Source organism: Sphaerodactylus townsendi, linkage group LG03 (assembly GCF_021028975.2).
Source record: "Sphaerodactylus townsendi isolate TG3544 linkage group LG03, MPM_Stown_v2.3, whole genome shotgun sequence".
NCBI classification, from domain to species: Eukaryota; Metazoa; Chordata; class Lepidosauria; order Squamata; family Sphaerodactylidae; genus Sphaerodactylus; species Sphaerodactylus townsendi.
This window is the reverse complement of record NC_059427.1, coordinates 148,684,630-148,703,013: the sequence shown is the minus strand read 5'-3', so window position 1 is coordinate 148,703,013 and position 18,384 is coordinate 148,684,630. Positions and strand designations below refer to the sequence as shown.

General features: G+C 45.7%; 1 protein-coding gene across 1 annotated transcript in view; it reads right to left on the bottom strand.

The window, feature by feature from the left end:
* Window positions 1-563: 563 nt before the first annotated feature.
* Window positions 564-18,384, bottom strand: part of LOC125427916 (keratin, type II cytoskeletal 3-like) — a 95,488-nt gene continuing 77,667 nt past the window's right edge. The window contains exons 6-9 of the mRNA XM_048487482.1: window positions 18,174-18,299; window positions 8,119-8,339; window positions 737-746; window positions 564-611 (exon numbers count right to left, since the gene is read on the bottom strand). Of these exons, the coding sequence (XP_048343439.1) occupies window positions 564-611; window positions 737-746; window positions 8,119-8,339; window positions 18,174-18,299 (405 nt within the window). The remainder of the gene's footprint in view (window positions 612-736; window positions 747-8,118; window positions 8,340-18,173; window positions 18,300-18,384) is intronic.

Sequence of the window (18,384 nt, the reverse complement as noted above, 5' to 3'; positions counted from 1 at the left end):
CCCTCTATAGAGCCATACCTACCACTTTCAAGACCAACACTCCCACCAGAACCATGTCTAATTCTTCCACTATTGATCCCAAAGGTGTATCCTCCACTCGCACAAGCACTTGGGCTACACACACCTCCTCCAAAATTGCAAGTGGAGCCATGTCCCTGACTTCCCGAATTGTCTCCACCTTCAGAATCTGCTAACTCCCTGCCAACAGTTCCTGAGACAGACCCCCAATTTCTGCCCTCTGTTTGGCTTTTTATGCCTTCCTCTGCACTGCTGATGTCACTTCCAGGGCGACCGCCATCCTCACAAGCTGCTAAGCGAAACACAGCATTTACTGAACAACCCACACCTTCATGGTCACATTCTCCAGTTGTAGAACAGTTTGTTTCTTTGGAACTGCATCCTTCACCTCCAGAGTTGTATGTTCTACTTCCAGAGCAGGCTGTGCCCCCAAGGATGAAGCTCCCTCTTCTGGAGCTGTATCCCTGACTTCCAGATCCATAACGCATTCCTGGAGCACCGTGGCAATCTCCCTTATCACAGACCACCAGAATATCTGTTGTTGTTCATGCTGCTAAGGGCTCCTCTTTCCCCACCACATCCACCACTGGTACCTGTGGGAGAAAAACGACACACGAGATGATTCTGAATGGAGTCCACAAAAGAGCAGCAAATACTCATTAAAAACATGGATCCAACCAATCATCCCATGCTACTTACAACTGTGGACTGAGTTCACTTGGTACAGCCTGGAAGGGGGGAAAGAGGAAAGCTAGGTCAGTAAAAAGGGTATAAAAGCCAATCAGTGCTTTTGTAATCGTGTAAAAGAAGAAGAAAAGTTTGAATTTAAACCTCATCTTTTTCTCCTGTAAGGAGATTCAAGGTGGCTCACAAACCCCTTTCCCTTCCACTCCCCACAACAGACACCTTGGCTGTTTCTGCACAGCCAACAGTACCATTGTGCTGTCAGTGTTATTGGCAGCATTGCAGCCGCAAAGCGTTCACATGGGCAGGCGCTGCGTGGACAGGTAGCACGTTGGCTGAACCACGGCGCTTTGCACAGTTGCACTTCGCAAGCAGCGTTCTTTTCCCCCCAAGGTAGACGTCACGGGCATTCGGCGCCAGGATTGGCCACCATTGTGAGGGCAGACTCTGCGGCACCGATTCCTGGCAGGCGCTTCACTTATGATGCCCACTGCAGAGTGCTGCTGTTGAAAAGACATTCTCGACAGGGGCAATTTTAAATACACTGCCAGGGAGCATTGCCCACCGCTGCTGCATCGCTTTCTGCAGTGACGGCTATGCTAAGCTCTTTGCCTGAGTAACTGCGACCTAGATGGTCACCTTCTCTGACCTCCGGGACGGGAAGTGGCCGCCACAAGACAGTCAGGAAGCGCGTTTACGGGCTTCTGGGCTTGGCCGCTTGCCGCCCTGTCACAGGCAAAGTCCCAGAAGCCCGTGCACGCGGCCGCCCTGTCACAGGCAAGCCCCAGAAGCCTGGTATCGCGGGTGCCGCAGGAGATGGGCTTGTGGGAGCCACCGCCTGCCCCCCCCTGCAGACAGAGCGGCAGAAATCCTGCAAGCCCCAGCGCCAGGCGCTTCCTGTGGTTAGACATCGGAGGGAAGCTGCCGCACTGCCTTGTTTCCCAAGGCAGTGCATCAGCCTCCCAAAATAGGGATGAATTTGTACGAACCCGCAGGGACGCTGGGACAAATTGTCCAGCATGCGTGACAGTCTCGCCAAGCTGGACGGGTTGGTCAGCCTACCTATAACACTGTTTTTACCATCCTTTTACCAGCTTTTTTGGCCCGTGTGGAAACGGTCCTTGTGAGATAGATGGGGCTGAGAAAGTTCCAAAGAACTGTGACTTAACCCAAAAGCACTCAGCAGGCTTCATGCGTAGTGGTAGAGAAACAAAACCAGTTCACCAGTAAGAATCTGCGGCTCATGTGGAGGAGTAGGGAATCAAACCCAGTTCTCCAGATTAGAGTCTACCACTCTTAACCACTATACCACACTGGCTCTCATGTGATCATGTTTCCTTCCTCTATGGTTAGTCAGACTTCAGAAAGTCTCAGAGCAGGTGAATGGACCCATTTCCACATTCCTAATAAGCAGCTAGTTGGACAGTACAGAAGAGTTTTGGATGCGTTTACTTATATCCTCTCCTGTAGGAGACCTCAAAGAGGCTGACAATCTCCTTGCTCCCTCTCCCTCTCACAAACAAGCACCCTGGTGAGGTGGGTGGGGCTGAGAGAGAGTCTGAAAGTCAGCTGTGAGGATTAGTTCAGGGAGTAGAATCCTGTTTCTCCAGATAGCCATTCAGGGACCACAATTCCCATCAGCTTCTACCAGTACATGGCCACTTGGCCATGGTGACAGAAGAGCTGATGGGAATTGTAGTTCCTGAACATCTGGAGAGTCAGTAGGTTCCCTACCCTGGACTCAGCCTAAGTGTCACCCAGCTGGCGTATGTGGGAGTGCACAGGCTAATCTAGTTCCCCAGATAAGCCTCCACAGCTCAAGCGGCAGAGCTGGGAATCAAACCCGGTTCCTCCAGATCAGAGTGCACCTGCTCTTAGCCACTGCTCTTAGCCACTACGCCACTGCGTAGATTGCTATACAGTAGACCAATAAAGCAAACAACAGAATATCATTTGTTACCTACAACTGATGACTGAAACCTGAGTTACATATTATAACTCCTCTTCTGCCAATCCTGAAGAATAAACTTCAGATTTGGATAGGAGGCCTTTCGTTGTTTACAGACTGCTCCTTTACCTAAATCAATTTCTAACCAACAACCATGCACCACCTAACAGAGACACAAACTCAGGAACCCTGCAACAAACCAGCTTTGTTCGCATACACTGCCAGGCAATGATATTATGGGATCTCACAATATCAGCTATCCTATCCCATCCCCACTCAATCCTTTGCTCATCCTGCAATGGATTGTGCTGGCAATGCCCTTTGACACGGGACAAATGGATTAAGTCTTAAGCAAAACAACAAATGGGCCCAAAGCTGACATTAAAAGCTGCAATATTCAGAAAGCATGGCAGAATTTTTTTAATTTTCAAGGCAGATTATTTCTGATATGACAGCCATTGCTTTGTTCCAGAAGAGCTTCCACGAGGTAATGTGCAAAGGAAAATTGCTGTCTTATAATTTATAAAATTCCTTAGCTAAGTCTTCACAGAGATCTGTCATTTCTTACTGACTGTAGGTATGAATCTCTTGCATTTCCCATGCGTACAGATGTTAATTACTTCAACTTTGTCTCTGTAACTTCCTATTGTATCTGCTTATCTCAGGTCATTCTGTACTAGATCTACATTCCTATGCACCTGACTCACATGAGTTTATGCTGAAATGAATTTTGTTAATCTTCATGGTGCCACTGGACACTTGTCATATTTTGTTGCTACAGCTTCTCATCTGGAAATTGCATTTAAAATGAAGCCTAAGAATGATCGTGGAGCTACATCTAACATGCAGCTTTGTACTAAGAGTTAAAATTTCCTTAAAAAAAAAGATTTTACTTCCCATCATTCAAAGAAGAGCGGCCGTGAATCACCATGGCTCAGGGGTGTAAGAGGCAGCCCTGGGCAAACTGTAGCCCTGGGCAAAACCTGAGTTGGATGCCCCCCTCCATGGGCGGCCACTCCACCATGACCAAATTTTTTTTGCACCAGGACATTGGTGTCTGCAGGGGGCGCAGTTTTAGACATATCAGCATATTGCTAAGGAGATGGGGGCTACCCTTTTGAGGGTCCATAACTTTGGACCTCCTGAACCAAACTGCACCAAGCCTTGGGGGTGCCATCATGACAGTCTCCAGATGATACCCTGAAATTTTGGTGCTGATACATACAAGAATGCCCTCCCTGCAAGAACATCCCGAAATTTGCCCAAGAATCTTTGTTCTGCATTGAGTTTTCTGCATTGCTGTCCATGGGGGTTGCAGGCTGGGTGGGGCACATTTCTGAAGTCACAGTCTCAAAACTTTCAGGGTCTCATCAGGAGACTGCCCTGATGATGCCCCTCAGGTTTGGTGCAGTTTGGTTCAGGGGGGCCAAAGTTATGGACCCTCAAAACTGTAGCCCCCATCTCCTATTAGCTCCCATTGGAAACAATGGGGGATAGGGGCATCCCCTTTGGGAGTCCATAACTTTGGACTCCCTGAACCAAATCTCACCAAACTTGGGGGGTAGCATAAGGACAGTCTCCTGATGATACCCTGAAATTTAGGTGCCGCTAGCCTAAAAACTGCACCCCCTGCAGGCCAAAAATGGAAAACCACTAAAAATATCCAAAAATGAACCCAGCATTTTGATGCCCCCCACAAGGTGATGCCCTGGGCAGCTGCCCACCTTGCCCAATGGGCATTACGCCAGTGCCATGGCTGCTGTTGCTGCCCAGGATGGGTGGGAGCAGGCCCTTGGCATCCGCCCTAGTAAGGGCAGATGAGGGCCTCTCAGCCATGCCCCATAAGGGCAGGGCACATCACCAGGGGGAGGCCGGCTGGAGCTTACATAAGGCCGAGCTGACCTTTGGGCTCCGACCACGCGCCCTGGCCGGCCATCAACTCGCCCACCCACCTCTCCCCTTTTCATACTTTGGTGTTGTGTTAATGCATATCATGCCCCCACAGAAGCCTTTATTATTTTCATTGTTAACTGTAAGTTTCCCGTAGATAGCATGGGTTTAGTCCTTCGTATAGTTTCCAAAGGGAGGAAATTTTAGTTAGCCCCATCCCTTTAAGAAGTTTTCCAAGAGGCAGTCTTTCTGTTATCTCCCAGCAATGCCCCTGTTTAACTCAGTTCAGTTCAGTACAGGTGCCTAAGGAGTCAGGAGGCATTAGTATTTTGTCACGTCAAAGGTGTACAGAGAGCCCAAAGTTGAGGTTTACAGAGAATAGTAGCCAGATAAAGACTCAAGGAACTTAAAGAAGTGGACTTTTCTGGAAGCAGTCAAAGAAAGAATAAAAGTCTTAAGCGTCTACTGTCCAGTCAAGCGAGTACTTTATTTTAGGCAGACCCTGGGAGGTGTTAGGGTCTCCATTTTGCCAGGACTCACATGCCTAGACCAGCATCTGACTCAGAGGCCCCTTTCACACACGCAAAATAATGCTTTTTCAAACCACTTTCACAACTGTTTGCAAGCGGATTTTGCGATTCCGCACAGCTTCAAAGAGCACTGAAAGCAGTTTGAAAGTGCATTATTCTGCATGTGCGGAATGAGCCAGAGAGAGGTCACTAACAAGTTGCCTGTTCCACTGAAAGAGTCTTGGGGTAAAGAAGTCTTTACTTACCCTGTTTCCCTGAAAATAAGACATCCCCGGAGAATAAGACGTAGTAGAGGTTTTGCTGAAGTGCTAAATATGAAGCATCCCCCAAAAGTAACACGTAGCAAAGTTTTTGTTTGGAAGCATGCCCGTCAAACAGAACACCAGAGCATGCAGCTGTGGAGCAGAAAAATAAGACATCCCCTGAAAATAAGACATAGCGCATCTTTGGAGCAAAAATTAATATAAGGCACTGTCTTATTTTTGGAGAAACACGGTATAAAGAGAGTCAACAGCAAAGGTACCCACCATATTCGCATCTTGTTAAATTCATAACCAGAATGGCTAAAGAAAGAAATTATCCTCAAACAGGATTTCCCGTTTTATATCAAAATACCAGAGAAGAGAAGAGGCCGCTTAAAGAACCTAAAGGTAAACCACAAGTTATGGTGAAAAAGACAGAGACTAATGTAAACCCAGTTAAACAACCCATCAAGAAGCCATTAGAAATGATGTGTCCAGCGCACAAAAAACTGCATGACATTGTAAAGAGTTCAGAGAAAAGCCTGATGAAGAACGTCTATCCTATGTAAAGAACCAAATAATGCCTTCCAACCCCACCAGCCCCAGCCAGCAGTAAGAAATAAAGCCTTTCAGCCAGCAAACACAACCATTTACTCCCGAGTAGATCTGGAATACTGTTTTCCTATTAAGGGGGTCCCCAGGCTGGAAAGAGAGAAGAAAAGCCCAGCACCAGAAAGAGTTTTGCTTGGGGAACAGAACAATGCATCTTCTTTGTCACAGCCATTCGGCGGTTTGGCGCATGGGAATTGATCTGAGAGGCTGGGGGAAGGAAGCTAGGGAGCTACCTCCCCCCGCACTGTGGTATGGAATGGTATGGCAAGAGGCCGACCGCCCAGCTGAGCATCGCAGCAAAGCTCCAGTAAAGAGGCCAACTGCCTGCTGGAGCTCCGCAGCAGAGGCAAGGGCATCGGAAGAGCAGCTTGCCCAGGAGGCACCCCTGTCTGAGGAGGGGCTGGCCACTGTTACCAGGCAGATCAGAATCCCATGCTGTGCCTCACGCTTTTTATTGCAATGAAATGATAGGCTATGGCCAAGCAATTTTCCCCAGCCATGAGTTTTGTGTGATTATTGGGTTAAAGGTGGTCCTGTCCTTCAAATTTGCTTGAATTTCTTTCAGTTTCTAAGATACAAATGATTTGGAGAGCTGAAGTTCAGTCTTTGATTGATGTGACAACAGAGCACAGAAATATGCTGCAGCCCTACAGGAAACACTCAGGAAACAGCGCTCTGAACCAGCTAATGGGTATACTAGGAAAGGTTAAGATCTGACAGAGGCCTTTTCCACACACCGCACTTATCCCATCTCAAAGGTGTTTTCCATCCCATTGGTTGCTATAAAGTTTGTCTGCAAGGCCTCCTCTCCCAACGTTTTCCAAACTGTTCTCTCTAATAAGTTAAAATGTTTCTGTTTGATTGCACAAAAAACATTTTGTGCGTTTTGTACACATGCTGTATTTTCTCTCTCTCTCTTTTGGTGTGTATGATATATTATTGACTCATTGAACTGAATAATCAGTCCATCATTTCAATGAAAAATCGAACATATTACCATTTTTTTTTCAATCACAGCCAGTGCCAGGAATGGGGAGGCAGGAGGAAACACACAAAAAGAAGAATTCAGAGGAAAGTGGGAGATAATTTGAGAACAAAAAAAAAAAAGTGGAACAAGCATCGAAGGGAAGGTTTGACGGCCACAGGGGGGCACGGAAAACAGCCTGCCATTTGGGCAGGAAAGATCCAATGTTCCAGATTGGAAATGTTTCAGTGAGACACATCACTGTAAAAAGTGTTCTTACAAACAATGAAGAAAAAGGTGGCTGGAAATGTTCCACGACCAAATGGGGAAAAAACAGTGTAGAACTCCAAGGAGGAATCATTTCATTTGTGGACTTGGAATGATGTTGATTGCTTGTGCAGAAAGGGCCAGAAGGAAGATTTTAGTCAGGAATTTTTATGTGAACTGAGAGTTAAAGTTTAGTAATGAGAGAAAAGAGTTTGCTTAAAAACAGTGTGAATTAAAGTTCCAAGGAGACACCAGATATTTGGTTAAGTTTCCTTGGAGAACTAAGTATATTGTCACTGTATGCCAGCATTATTTTCTGGAGCTGGTGTGTGATTTAGTTGCAGCCTCTATATCTTCCCCTTTCCCTACTTCCTACGCTCCTTCCTACCTTCAACAAACCTACCTATTATCTGCCACCCCATCTTCATCTTTAGCTATTATTTCACTTATATCCCATCTTTCTTCACCATGGGAACCCAAAGCAGCTTATATGTTACAAATCTTTTGTGAAAATTTTCCTAAGGCATGTACTATTTTAAAACCAATGTCTCACAACTCCTGGTTAAGGGTTGATATTGTTTGTTTGTGTGTGTGCTCTCCCTGAATGAAATTCATTCTTGTTCACTTTTAAAAGAAGACCATGCTGTTTCTGGAAGTTCACTTTGTTATCATTCAATTATCAATCCAGGCTAGAGTGAGTTTATACCGAGGCATAGATTATATATCCCCTTAATCCTTTTAAAATCCCACCAAGTGCCCCAGGGCAGTAGGGTAGGCAGGAAATTGTGACAGCTGAAAATCCTGGGGAGCTTCTCCCCCACATATATCCAACACACTGCTCATATGAACGGAGATGATGGTGCAGTAATACCAGTGCAGACGGAATGACAGAATGTGATTCACACTATGGTGGCATTGTCATGCATGGGGTTTTGAGCTCTTTGCGTCCTGTGTTCCACCTACCAGCAGCCTCCTCTTTCCAGCTGTTGTCGACAGATGGTGGCCTCAATGTCTAGTGCCAGTTTGTCATTCAGCTGCTCCTGGAAGCCTCGTTGCAGTTGAGTCAACTTGTCCCTGGCCTTCTGAAGGGCATGTTCCAAATCATGGAGTTTTTCCTTAGCATCTTGGAGGGCGTGATCACCACGCTGCTCAGAATCAGCAATGATTTCCTGAAGCCTGGCATTCTGGATGAAAAAGCAAAAAATTGGTATATCTAATTCTCAGCATTGCCAGATCTGAGGATAATTAAACGTGGAGACGGGGGCCATGAACAGACAAGACATAATTTTTTTTTTTTACAGTCCTGATTAACATTTCCTGAAATCCATTTTAAACCATCAGTCACTTGAGACCATTCCTGTTAAATCTGACATTACACCAAAAGGCCCAAGATGAATTGCAGGGAATAATGGACACCCATAAGAGTCCTAATTCCCCAACATCTGGCCTAGTTAAACCTTCTGACATCTATCCCATGGGATTTCAAGGAGGACCATTAACACATTGGACTCATGGACCCAAGAGCAGCAGTGGCATAGTGGCTAAGAGCAGGTGTACTCTGATCTGGAGGAACCAGGTTTGATTCCCTGCTCTGCCGCCTGAGCTGTGGAGGCTTATCTGGGGAATTCAGATTAGCCTGTGTACTCCCAGACACGGCAGCTGGGTGACCTTGGGCTAGTCACAGCTCTTTGGAGCTCTCTCAGCCCCACCCACCTCACAGGGTGTTTGTTGTGAGGGGGGAAGGGAAAGGAGATTGTAAGCCCCTTTGAGTCTCCTACAGGAGAGAAAGGGGGGATATAAATCCAAACTCTTCTTCTTCATGGATGTGAGTGAACTAAAATGGATTGAATGCTGGCATTTCCAGTCAGAAAATTACAGATGGGAAACAATCTACATTCCAATTTTGAAAAAAAAATATGTCAAAGATTTTAGCATCTATTGGACCATTATTTTTCCACATAAGCAGTATAATGTTTAAAATTTTACAACACGGAATCTTACCATATCTGGAAAAATTAATGCCACATATTGCAGGTGGACTCAGAAAAGAAAGAAACTGATATGCTACAACATTTCATTGTTTTGGTACACAACCTGGACTCTGGACAAGAGAGTTATTGTTAGAACAGAATATGGATATACAAAATGGTTTCCAATTGGCAAAGGTGTCAGACAAGGATGTATTTCATGTCGCTACTGGCTCAATCTATATGCAGAATGTATCATAAAGAAAACTGAATTAGGTTTGGTTGAAGATGGAGTAAACATCGGTGTAAGGCAGGGGTCCCCAAACTTTTTAAACAGGGGGCCAGTTCACTGTCCCTCAGACTGTTGAGGGCCGGACTAAAAAAAAACTATGAACAAATTCCTATGCACAAATGATTGTAAAATGTTTGATTTCACCTTTCAGCCTTTCTGTCATGGTCTATTTTTAGAACAGTGACCAAAGTATGTCAAGTACAGGTTGGGCTCCAAATATTGTTGGGGAGGCTATGGAATACCTTCTCCTGTAAAAAAAAAAAAAGCAGAACTTTCCCAATGAAGCATTCCATCTAACCCAGGATCAGGTATCTTCCTGGGTTCTTTCCTCCCTAGCAGCCCAGCTTGAAGCTGATTCGGCCAGCCTGGCTGGATGCCAATGGGAGTGATGGGCGGAACAGAAAGCCTGAGAGCAACTACACATGGAGTAGCCGAGAGGAAGGGATTGGGAGCAGGGAGTTGCCACATGTAAGGTTTTCCAACTCTGGGTCAGGAAAAATGCATGGGAGATTTGGGGGTGCCATCATGTACTTCTGCAATCAACGGCGTTAGGGCAAACGGTTCCTCCTCTCCCTCGAGCCCCCACTGCACATGAATGGAGCCATCGCTGCCATGCCTGGCGGGCCGGATAAATGCCTTCAGGGGGCCACATTTGGCCCCCGGGCCGTAGTTTGGGGACCCCTGGTGTAAGGACATTAATTTGAGATATGCAGATGATACCGCATTATTGGCAGAAAACAGTGATGACTTGAAACAATTACCAATAAAGGATAAAAGAAGAAAGTGCCACAGCAGGATCACAATTGTTCAAGAAGACAAAAGTAATGACTACTGAGGAATTACACAATTTTAAGGTTGACAATGAAAAAAATGAAATTGACAATTTTTAAAAAATTCCTTTGCTCAAACATCAACCAAAAAGAAGACTGCAACGCAGAGATCTGATGTTGATTGAAACTTGGAAGGGCAGCCACGAAGGAACGAAGATTATACTCAGTCAAATGGACTGGACAAAATCTAGAGACTTAGATCCTTATTTGTGTTTAGCGAATTGGGTGTTTACTTACTTGCTGTCTCTAAAAGGAGCTGGTATGGCCAACTCTTCTTTCAAGGTACACCTGGCAGCTATCTCTGCCTTTCCCAATGGAGTGGGCTCGCACTCACTATTTTCTCTTCCCCATTCAGAGAGGTTTCTGAAGGGGCTCAATGATATGTATCCACCTGTAAAGCCCCCTGTTTCTCAATAGAATCTTACACTGGTTTTAAATCATCTTGCGTATACTCCATTCAAACCTATGGCTTCATGCCCTCTAAGGATTCTTTCTCACAAGGTAGCTTTCCTGGTGGCCATCAGATCAGCGCACTGGATTAGTGATTTGAGGGCACTAAATTGTGACCCTCCATTCACTCAGTTCTTACTGACAAAGTGGTGCCAAGGTTTAGTCTTGAGCACTTGCCTGAGGTGGTGTTCCGACGTGGTCATGCCAGTGTTTTTCCAGGACCTTCAATCCAATGAGGAAAGGACTATGCATTCCTGGACGTGTGCAGATCCCTTTCTTATTACATCAACAGGAGTGAGTCCTTTAGGAAGGACGTGGCATTATTTGTGTGTTTTAGAGGACCCAAGAAAAGCTGAGCTCTCAGGCATTTCTTCCCACACAATCTCGTTGGGTGACGTGTGCAATCAGATTGACTTTACAAGGCTAAAACTCCTTGCCTGATCACTATTGGGGCACACTCCACAAGAGTCCTAGCCGCTTTAATGGCCTTTAAGAATTAGGTGGACTTTAATGACTTATGCAGAGCAACTACATGGTCTACTCCCTTGATGTTCATCAAGCGTTGCGCTGTGGACGTTGATGCTGAGACAAATGTGGGTCAAGCTGTTTCACTTTGTTGACAGCACACATGCACCTCCTCAGTATATAGGCTTGCCATTTCCCCACACGGGACTGCACAGAGGCCACAACAGTGAAAAACAGTGTTGCCGACTGAAACTCTTTGTTCATCTATTGGTCCTCCATGCAGGCACACATCCCTTCCCCCACCATGGGCTGTCATCAAATGAGGGGGATGGCTCCTTGTGGCAGAGAAGGAATATCTGGAGGGAATGGTGCGCCCCTCTTTCTCAGTCACGTGACCTGGGAGGAGACTGGACTAGTCCAGGTGGTGACTGGGGAAGGGAAGCACCCAATAAGCAACCTAAAGTTCTAAATTGCTATCCGATAGGTCTATGGCTGGCCTGCACAAATGCAGGCTCACGTGTGCTTGCACAGAGGACCACTAGATGAACTAACAGTTATGGTAAGCAGTGCCTGGTTTTCTCTGTCACATAGAGAGGAAAGAGGGAGTTTGGGGTAACAGTCTATTGTCCTTTGTTCTCTATTTACTTTCACCTTTCCCTTCTTCTTTCCTAGCCTCCATGCAGTCAAGATACAGCTTAGAAGATAGAGAGTTGTTTTATTATTACTTTCTATCCATGTATTCCTTCCGACCCAGTGTTACTTAGTAAAGTATTTTTATATTAACTCACTCACAGAGTGACGGCTCTGTTCATTGCCCTCTTTACTCTGCTGAACGTAATTATGAATGTTAACATTTTCATAACCATAATATGTTCTGATTACTGGTACAATCAGTGAACCATGGAGAGATGCCATCTCTCGATGCTGAACGGGCAATCAAGATCACACACCATACTCTTCTTTCTCTCCCTCTCTCCTTTTCTTCTCATGTTTCGATCTTTCTGAACTCGATATTATATTACTCAGTTATTGATCTACCGTTTTGGATTTGTTACAGACAGGTTTGACTCTTAAACCCTTATTTTAGGGTTTAGAGATTTATGTATGGCAATTTTAAGATTATGTGAAATCTAGGTAACAATGTTCTTTTATGAATGATGTTTTGTAAAGATATGTAGAACATATCTGGAAATAAAGCTTTAATAAAAAAAAAAAGATCACACACCAGTATTCCCTCTGGCTTTGTCTGGCAGAGATGCACAAGGAACCAGGGGGCATCCATTGAAAATGCTGGGGGGAAGAATTAGGACTAATAAAAGGAAACACTTCTTCACGCAACGTGTGATTGGTGTTTGGAATATGCTGCCACAGGAGGTGGTGATGGCCACTAACCTGGATAGCTTTAAAAGGGGCTTGGACAGATTTATGGAGGAGAAGTCGATTTATGGCTACCAATCTTGATCCTCCTTGATCCGAGATTGCAAATGCCTTAACAGACCAGGTGATCGGGAGCAACAGCCGCAGAAGGCCATTGCGTTCACATCCTACATGTGAGCTCCCAAAGGCACCTGGTGGGCCACTGCGAGTAGCAGAGAGCTGGACTAGATGGACTTTGGTCTGATGTTCTTATGTTCTTATGTTCTTAACTTATGGAGAAGAGAAATCAATTTCGTTATTTCTCTCACCTGGGAAAAACATAAGCATACAGGATGTGAGAAAGAACTGAGTGGATTGGAAGGTGGGTGGCTGCTTGTACCACCCGTTAGAACCCGTGGTCACGACAGACACTAGTCATTCACAATCTGTGGTGTAACACCAGCACAGTGAGTGATTACAAGTGACAGGTCTCTATATCTGGAGAACCGGGTTCAATTCCTGACTTTGTCACAGGAAGCTTGCTGGGTGACCCTGAGTCAGTTACAGCTCTCTCAAAACTGTCTCAGCTCATGGGAAGGCAGGCAATGACAAACCACCTTTAAATGTCTCTTGCCTTGAAAATCCTACAGAGTCACCATAACTCATTTGTGACTTGATGGCACAAGTACACACACAGTGGTGCTTTCTGTACAGAAACTTTAAAATGTTTTGGAGCAGGAAATAAAACATTTCCTCCAAGTAGTTCTACATTTTCCCTCGAAAAAAACGTTTTATTTGCAGCCTCAAACGTTTAAAACGCATCCTGTTTTCCAGTGATTCTTTTAGATGAAACTTTTTTTAAAAGGTTGCATTTATGTGCTGTCCTTTTGATGCCATTCTGTGTGTTCATTCCTTCCCTGTGGAAGCCCCTTGCTCTGTTTTTGGAGCTTTTCAGAGCATTTTTTAGATTGGGGGGCTTAATCTTAACAGCATCGACTACAGCATCAACTACAGAAGACTTGGGGAACTGTAGCATGAGACTGAGAAGCGTGAAGCATGGATTTGTCCACACACAGAGAAAAACAGAAAATGGTGGCCAGGAATTGTTTCAAGGGGATGAGTGCAAACGAAAGGGGGGATTGAAAACATTTTACAAATGTGTAACACCAATGAGTTATATATAGGTGCTTCTGGCGTTTTCCCCACGGACAAAATATCCTGGGGTAGACCCAGGATCATATATCCCAGGGTGTTTTTATCCCAGTTTCTCCCTTCGCACAGCTGCCCATCAGTGCATTCAGGCAGGGAGGAAGAACTCCAGTGAATTATGCATGAGCCCCCAGTTTATCTTCATTTTCCACATGAATGTTTAGGTTTACGTGGTTTGCATACGTTTACGTAGTTTACGTAGATTCCGTTTTTCCAACATTCTGATTGGCTGCAGCTAAGGGGCGGGGAGAGCAGGTGGCAAAACCAGAAAAATAAACTGGCCCGTCTCCCACAGTGTTTGCATGGGAGCGGGAGTGGCGCGGGCTTTTTCAAAAGAACCCCCAATTACATCGGTTTTTTTTAAAGCCACGGGATAAGGGAAATCTCACGGGGTGGCCCCAAGTTAGGCCCAGAAGCCATGCCTGAAACTGGATGTTTCACCTCCTGATCCCAGGACATTTCGTCAATGGGGAAAAGGTCTCTGAGAACTTGTCAACAAGCCATCTCTAAAAAAAAATAGAGTGGAAATATTACCTCACCATTTTTTTTTCTGCATAGCATTCTTACTTATACATTGTGTTTTTCTACAGCACCTCTGCTCCCGCAAACCTTAATACGGCTCTTGTCCTATTCCCACCCACCCACCGCTTTCCTTCAATCTGCAACCTAGCTGCAAAGAAATTCCTTTTTAATTTTGTTTTCAGGTTTTCTGCAGGACATGATTTTTGTTATGCTACAATGAGGGAGGCTAGTAATTATTTGCAGGCACATATTTTCAGCTTTGGGAATATCAGCACCTGAAAAGAATGCCCCCTGTACAAAGGTCCTCATCTCAAATTGACCACCCCCCCACCTCCAAGCGCTTTAAAGTTTAATGCTGAAAGGGAAGGCAAGCATGCCTCTCTAAGGCTCTCTAAGGCTACTCTGAAACTTCTAGCCTTTCCTTCTGTGAGAGGTAGTGCCCACACAGGTTCTGACAAGCAGAGAATGCCTGCTGGGCTGGTCTGTAGGTTCCTGACTACAAATTGTGGACAAGCAGGGCTTTGTGAGTCTTTATGAATTTATCTATCTATCTATCTATCTATCTATCTATCTATCTATCTATCTATCTATCTATCTATCTATCTATCTATCTATCTATCTATCTATCTATCTATCTATCTATCTATCTATCTATAATCACACATCCATCCATCCATCCATCCATCCATCCATCCATCCATCCATCCATCCATCCATCCATCCCATCCATCCATCCATCCATCCAACCCATCCATCCATCCATCCATCCATCCATCCATCCATCCATCCATCCATCCATCCATCCATCCATCCATCCATCCATCCATCCATCCATCCATCCATCCATCCATCCATTCATTCATTCATTCATTCATTCCACTTTTATACCACCCTCCCCCAAAGGGCTCAGGGCGGTTTACAACATAAATACAGGCAAGTGGATAAACAGGATAAAATGCTAGAAATTAATACCAGTTAAAATGCAGCGCTCCAAATCCATAAATATTTAAAACAGATGGCGTTCAACCATTAACTCCTCTAACTCTGAGAGGGGAACAGCGGATCTCAGTTGTTAATGGGCACCTATCAGCAGCCGGCCTCCCCAAAAGCCCTGCGGAATAGCTTGGTCTTACAGGCCCTGCGGAATTCATTTAGGTCCCGCAGGGCCCGGACAGCTGGAGGAAGAGCATTCCACCAGGCAGGGGCCAGGGCCGTAAAAGCCCTGGCCCTAGTGGAGGCCAGCCGCATCATAGAGGGGGCGGGGATCTCCAGTAGATTGGCCTCTGCCGAGCGCAGAGACCGACGTGGGACATATGGGGCTCTAGAAGCCTCCATAAATCTCCAGACTGTTCCAGGCCATAATTTGCAGCCAGGACCCCACACACCAGCCCAACAAACCTGCAGCCATTTTTCATGGAGTTGCCAGCTTTGGGTTGAAAAAATATCTGCCGATTTCAGGGGGTGGAGCCCAAGGTTGGCAGGGTTTGGGGAGCGAAAGGGCATGGGGCTTAATGCCATAGAATCCACCTTCCACAACAGCCATTTTCTCCTGGTAAACTGATCGCTGTTATCTAGATCTGATCGCTGCTATCTAGGAGCAGCAGTGGCGTAGGAGGTTAAGAGCTCGTGTATCTAATCTGGAGGAACCGGGTTTGATTCCCAGCTCTGCCGCCTGAGCTGTGGAGGCTTATCTGGGGAATTCAGATTAGCCTGTACACTCCCACACACGCCAGCTGGGTGACCTTGGGCTAGTCACAGTTCTTCGGAGCTCTCTCAGCCCCACCTACCTCACAGGGTGTTTGTTGTGAGGGGGGAAGGGCAAGGAGATTGTCAGCCCCTTTGAGTCTCCTACAGGAGAGAAAGGGGGGATATAAATCCAAACTCTTCTTCTTCTTCTAGATGAGTTATAATCCCAGGAGATCTCCAGTTACCACATGGAGGATGGCAATGCTAATTCTCTAACTGTTGTCGCCCAGGCAGGCTGTATTTCATAGGAGAAGGAAGAAACAGCAGTTGACATTCAGAAAGCCAGTAAATCACGCCTTTCTTCCCTTTTCTCTTTAAAAATGAAGGGACCTTTAGCAGAGGGGAAGAGTCTGAAACCCAAAAAGATGCCCCAAATCCTGGGAGAGAAGTGTTTCTTGTACCCAAAATATATAGGAGAAAACAGTGGGGTAATATTCTCACCCTAATTTTTCAGATTGCTGGCGATAAATTCTCAGAAGCACCTGTTAGTGTTACACTGTGTGTTTGTGTACCATCACGTCACAACTGGCATGGTGACTATGTTTTTACTCAGATATAATGGAGCTAAACTGAAATTGTTTGTTTCAGGTGTGTTTTCAACTTGGGTATACACTGGTGTAGCAAGGGGGCACAAGGGGGCTAGAACTCCGGGCACCGTTTCCAGGGGGTGCACTGCCATGCCCCCCGTGCAACAGTGCCCTGGCCCCATTCAGGGCTGGGGTGCAGTTAAATGCACTACTGAACTCCACATGAGGCTTGGGAGAGGGGCAGCCAGGGTGGTCCCACTCCCAAATTCTATGTGTAGTTCAAGTGTGGGGCCAGCCACCCTGTCCTGGTCTCCCCATGAAATGTGTTGTGGCCTGTTTGCTGCTGGCTTCTGCTGACCCCTGACTGACCAGCTCTAGATGTATACTGTTTACTCTGCTCACCAAAGCTCCACTTGACCAGAGATTGGGGGTGGGGCCAGTCAGTCTGGCACAGCTGGAGTACTTGGAGTCCTGTGTCCAGTTCTGGTCGCCACATCTCAAAAAGGATATTGAGGAGATAGAAAAAGTGCAGAGAAGGGCAACGAGGATGATTGAGGGACTGGAGCACCTTCCCTATGAGGAGAGGCTGCAGCGTTTGGGACTCTTTCGTTTGGAGAGGAGGCGGCTGAGGGGGGATATGATTGAAGTCTACAAAATTATGCATGGGGTAGAAAATGTGGACAGGGAGAAATTTTTCTCTCTTTCTCACAATACTAGAACCAGGGGGCATCCATTGAAAATGCTGGGGGGAAGAATTAGGACTAATAAAAGGAAACACTTCTTCACGCAACGTGTGATTGGTGTTTGGAATATGCTGCCACAGGAGGTGGTGATGGCCACTAACCTGGATAGCTTTAAAAGGGGCTTGGACAGATTTATGGAGGAGAAGTCGATTTATGGCTACCAATCTTGATCCTCCTTGATCTGAGATTGCAAATGCCTTAGCAGACCAGGTGATCGGGAGCAACAGCCGCAGAAGGCCATTGCGTTCACATCCTACATGTGAGCTCCCAAAGGCACCTGGTGGGCCACTGCGAGTAGCAGAGAGCTGGACTAGATGGACTTTGGTCTGATCCAGCTGGCTTGTTCTTATGTTCTTATGTTCTTAGTTGGGGACACAGAACCTGGGGTGAGCCCCGGGCACTACTTTAGTAAGCTGTGCTCCTGTAAGTATATCTAGATGTACACCCTTACTATGAATTTCCAGATCAGTGCTACAGGAGGGAGTGAAGGAGAAAGGAAACCAAGCCTATGTATATTTTTTTTAAAAAGGAAGGAAGGAAGACAGGGTGGATCTGCCTAGCTTCGATTTGATGAAACACCCTATAAGGAACAGGATGCTCATCTCCATCAGCAGCTGGCAGTCCCAGGAATGAATGTCATTTTCCCCATTAATTGCTTTTGTTCTTCCTTATCCAATGGGGAAAACAATCAAAGTGGCATGCAGGAAGAGAATATGAAAACCAGCCCCAGTGTTTCACTCTTCAGAGATAAACATCTAATTTCAATAGGGAGTAATTACATGATCTTGAAAAAAAAACATGTATGTACACAAAAGACGACCCTCCAAATTAGGTTGCTAAATAAAATGTCCCAAATCCCAGTCAGTTTCTGAAAGAATCTTGAAAGAGTCAAAGAGGGCTAGCAGCCTAACCTTTTTCTTGAGATTTCCAATTTCCATCTTTAGCATTAGGATGTGGTGGGTCAGTTCTTGGATCTCCTGGTGGTTGTTGTGCATGTGTTCATAGTGTCTGCCACACATAGTATGAAGTTCTTCATGCTGAAACAGGATCACGAAAACATGTTTAAGGAGGTTGTAAATACACACACACACACACACACACACATTAAGTGACAGAACTAAC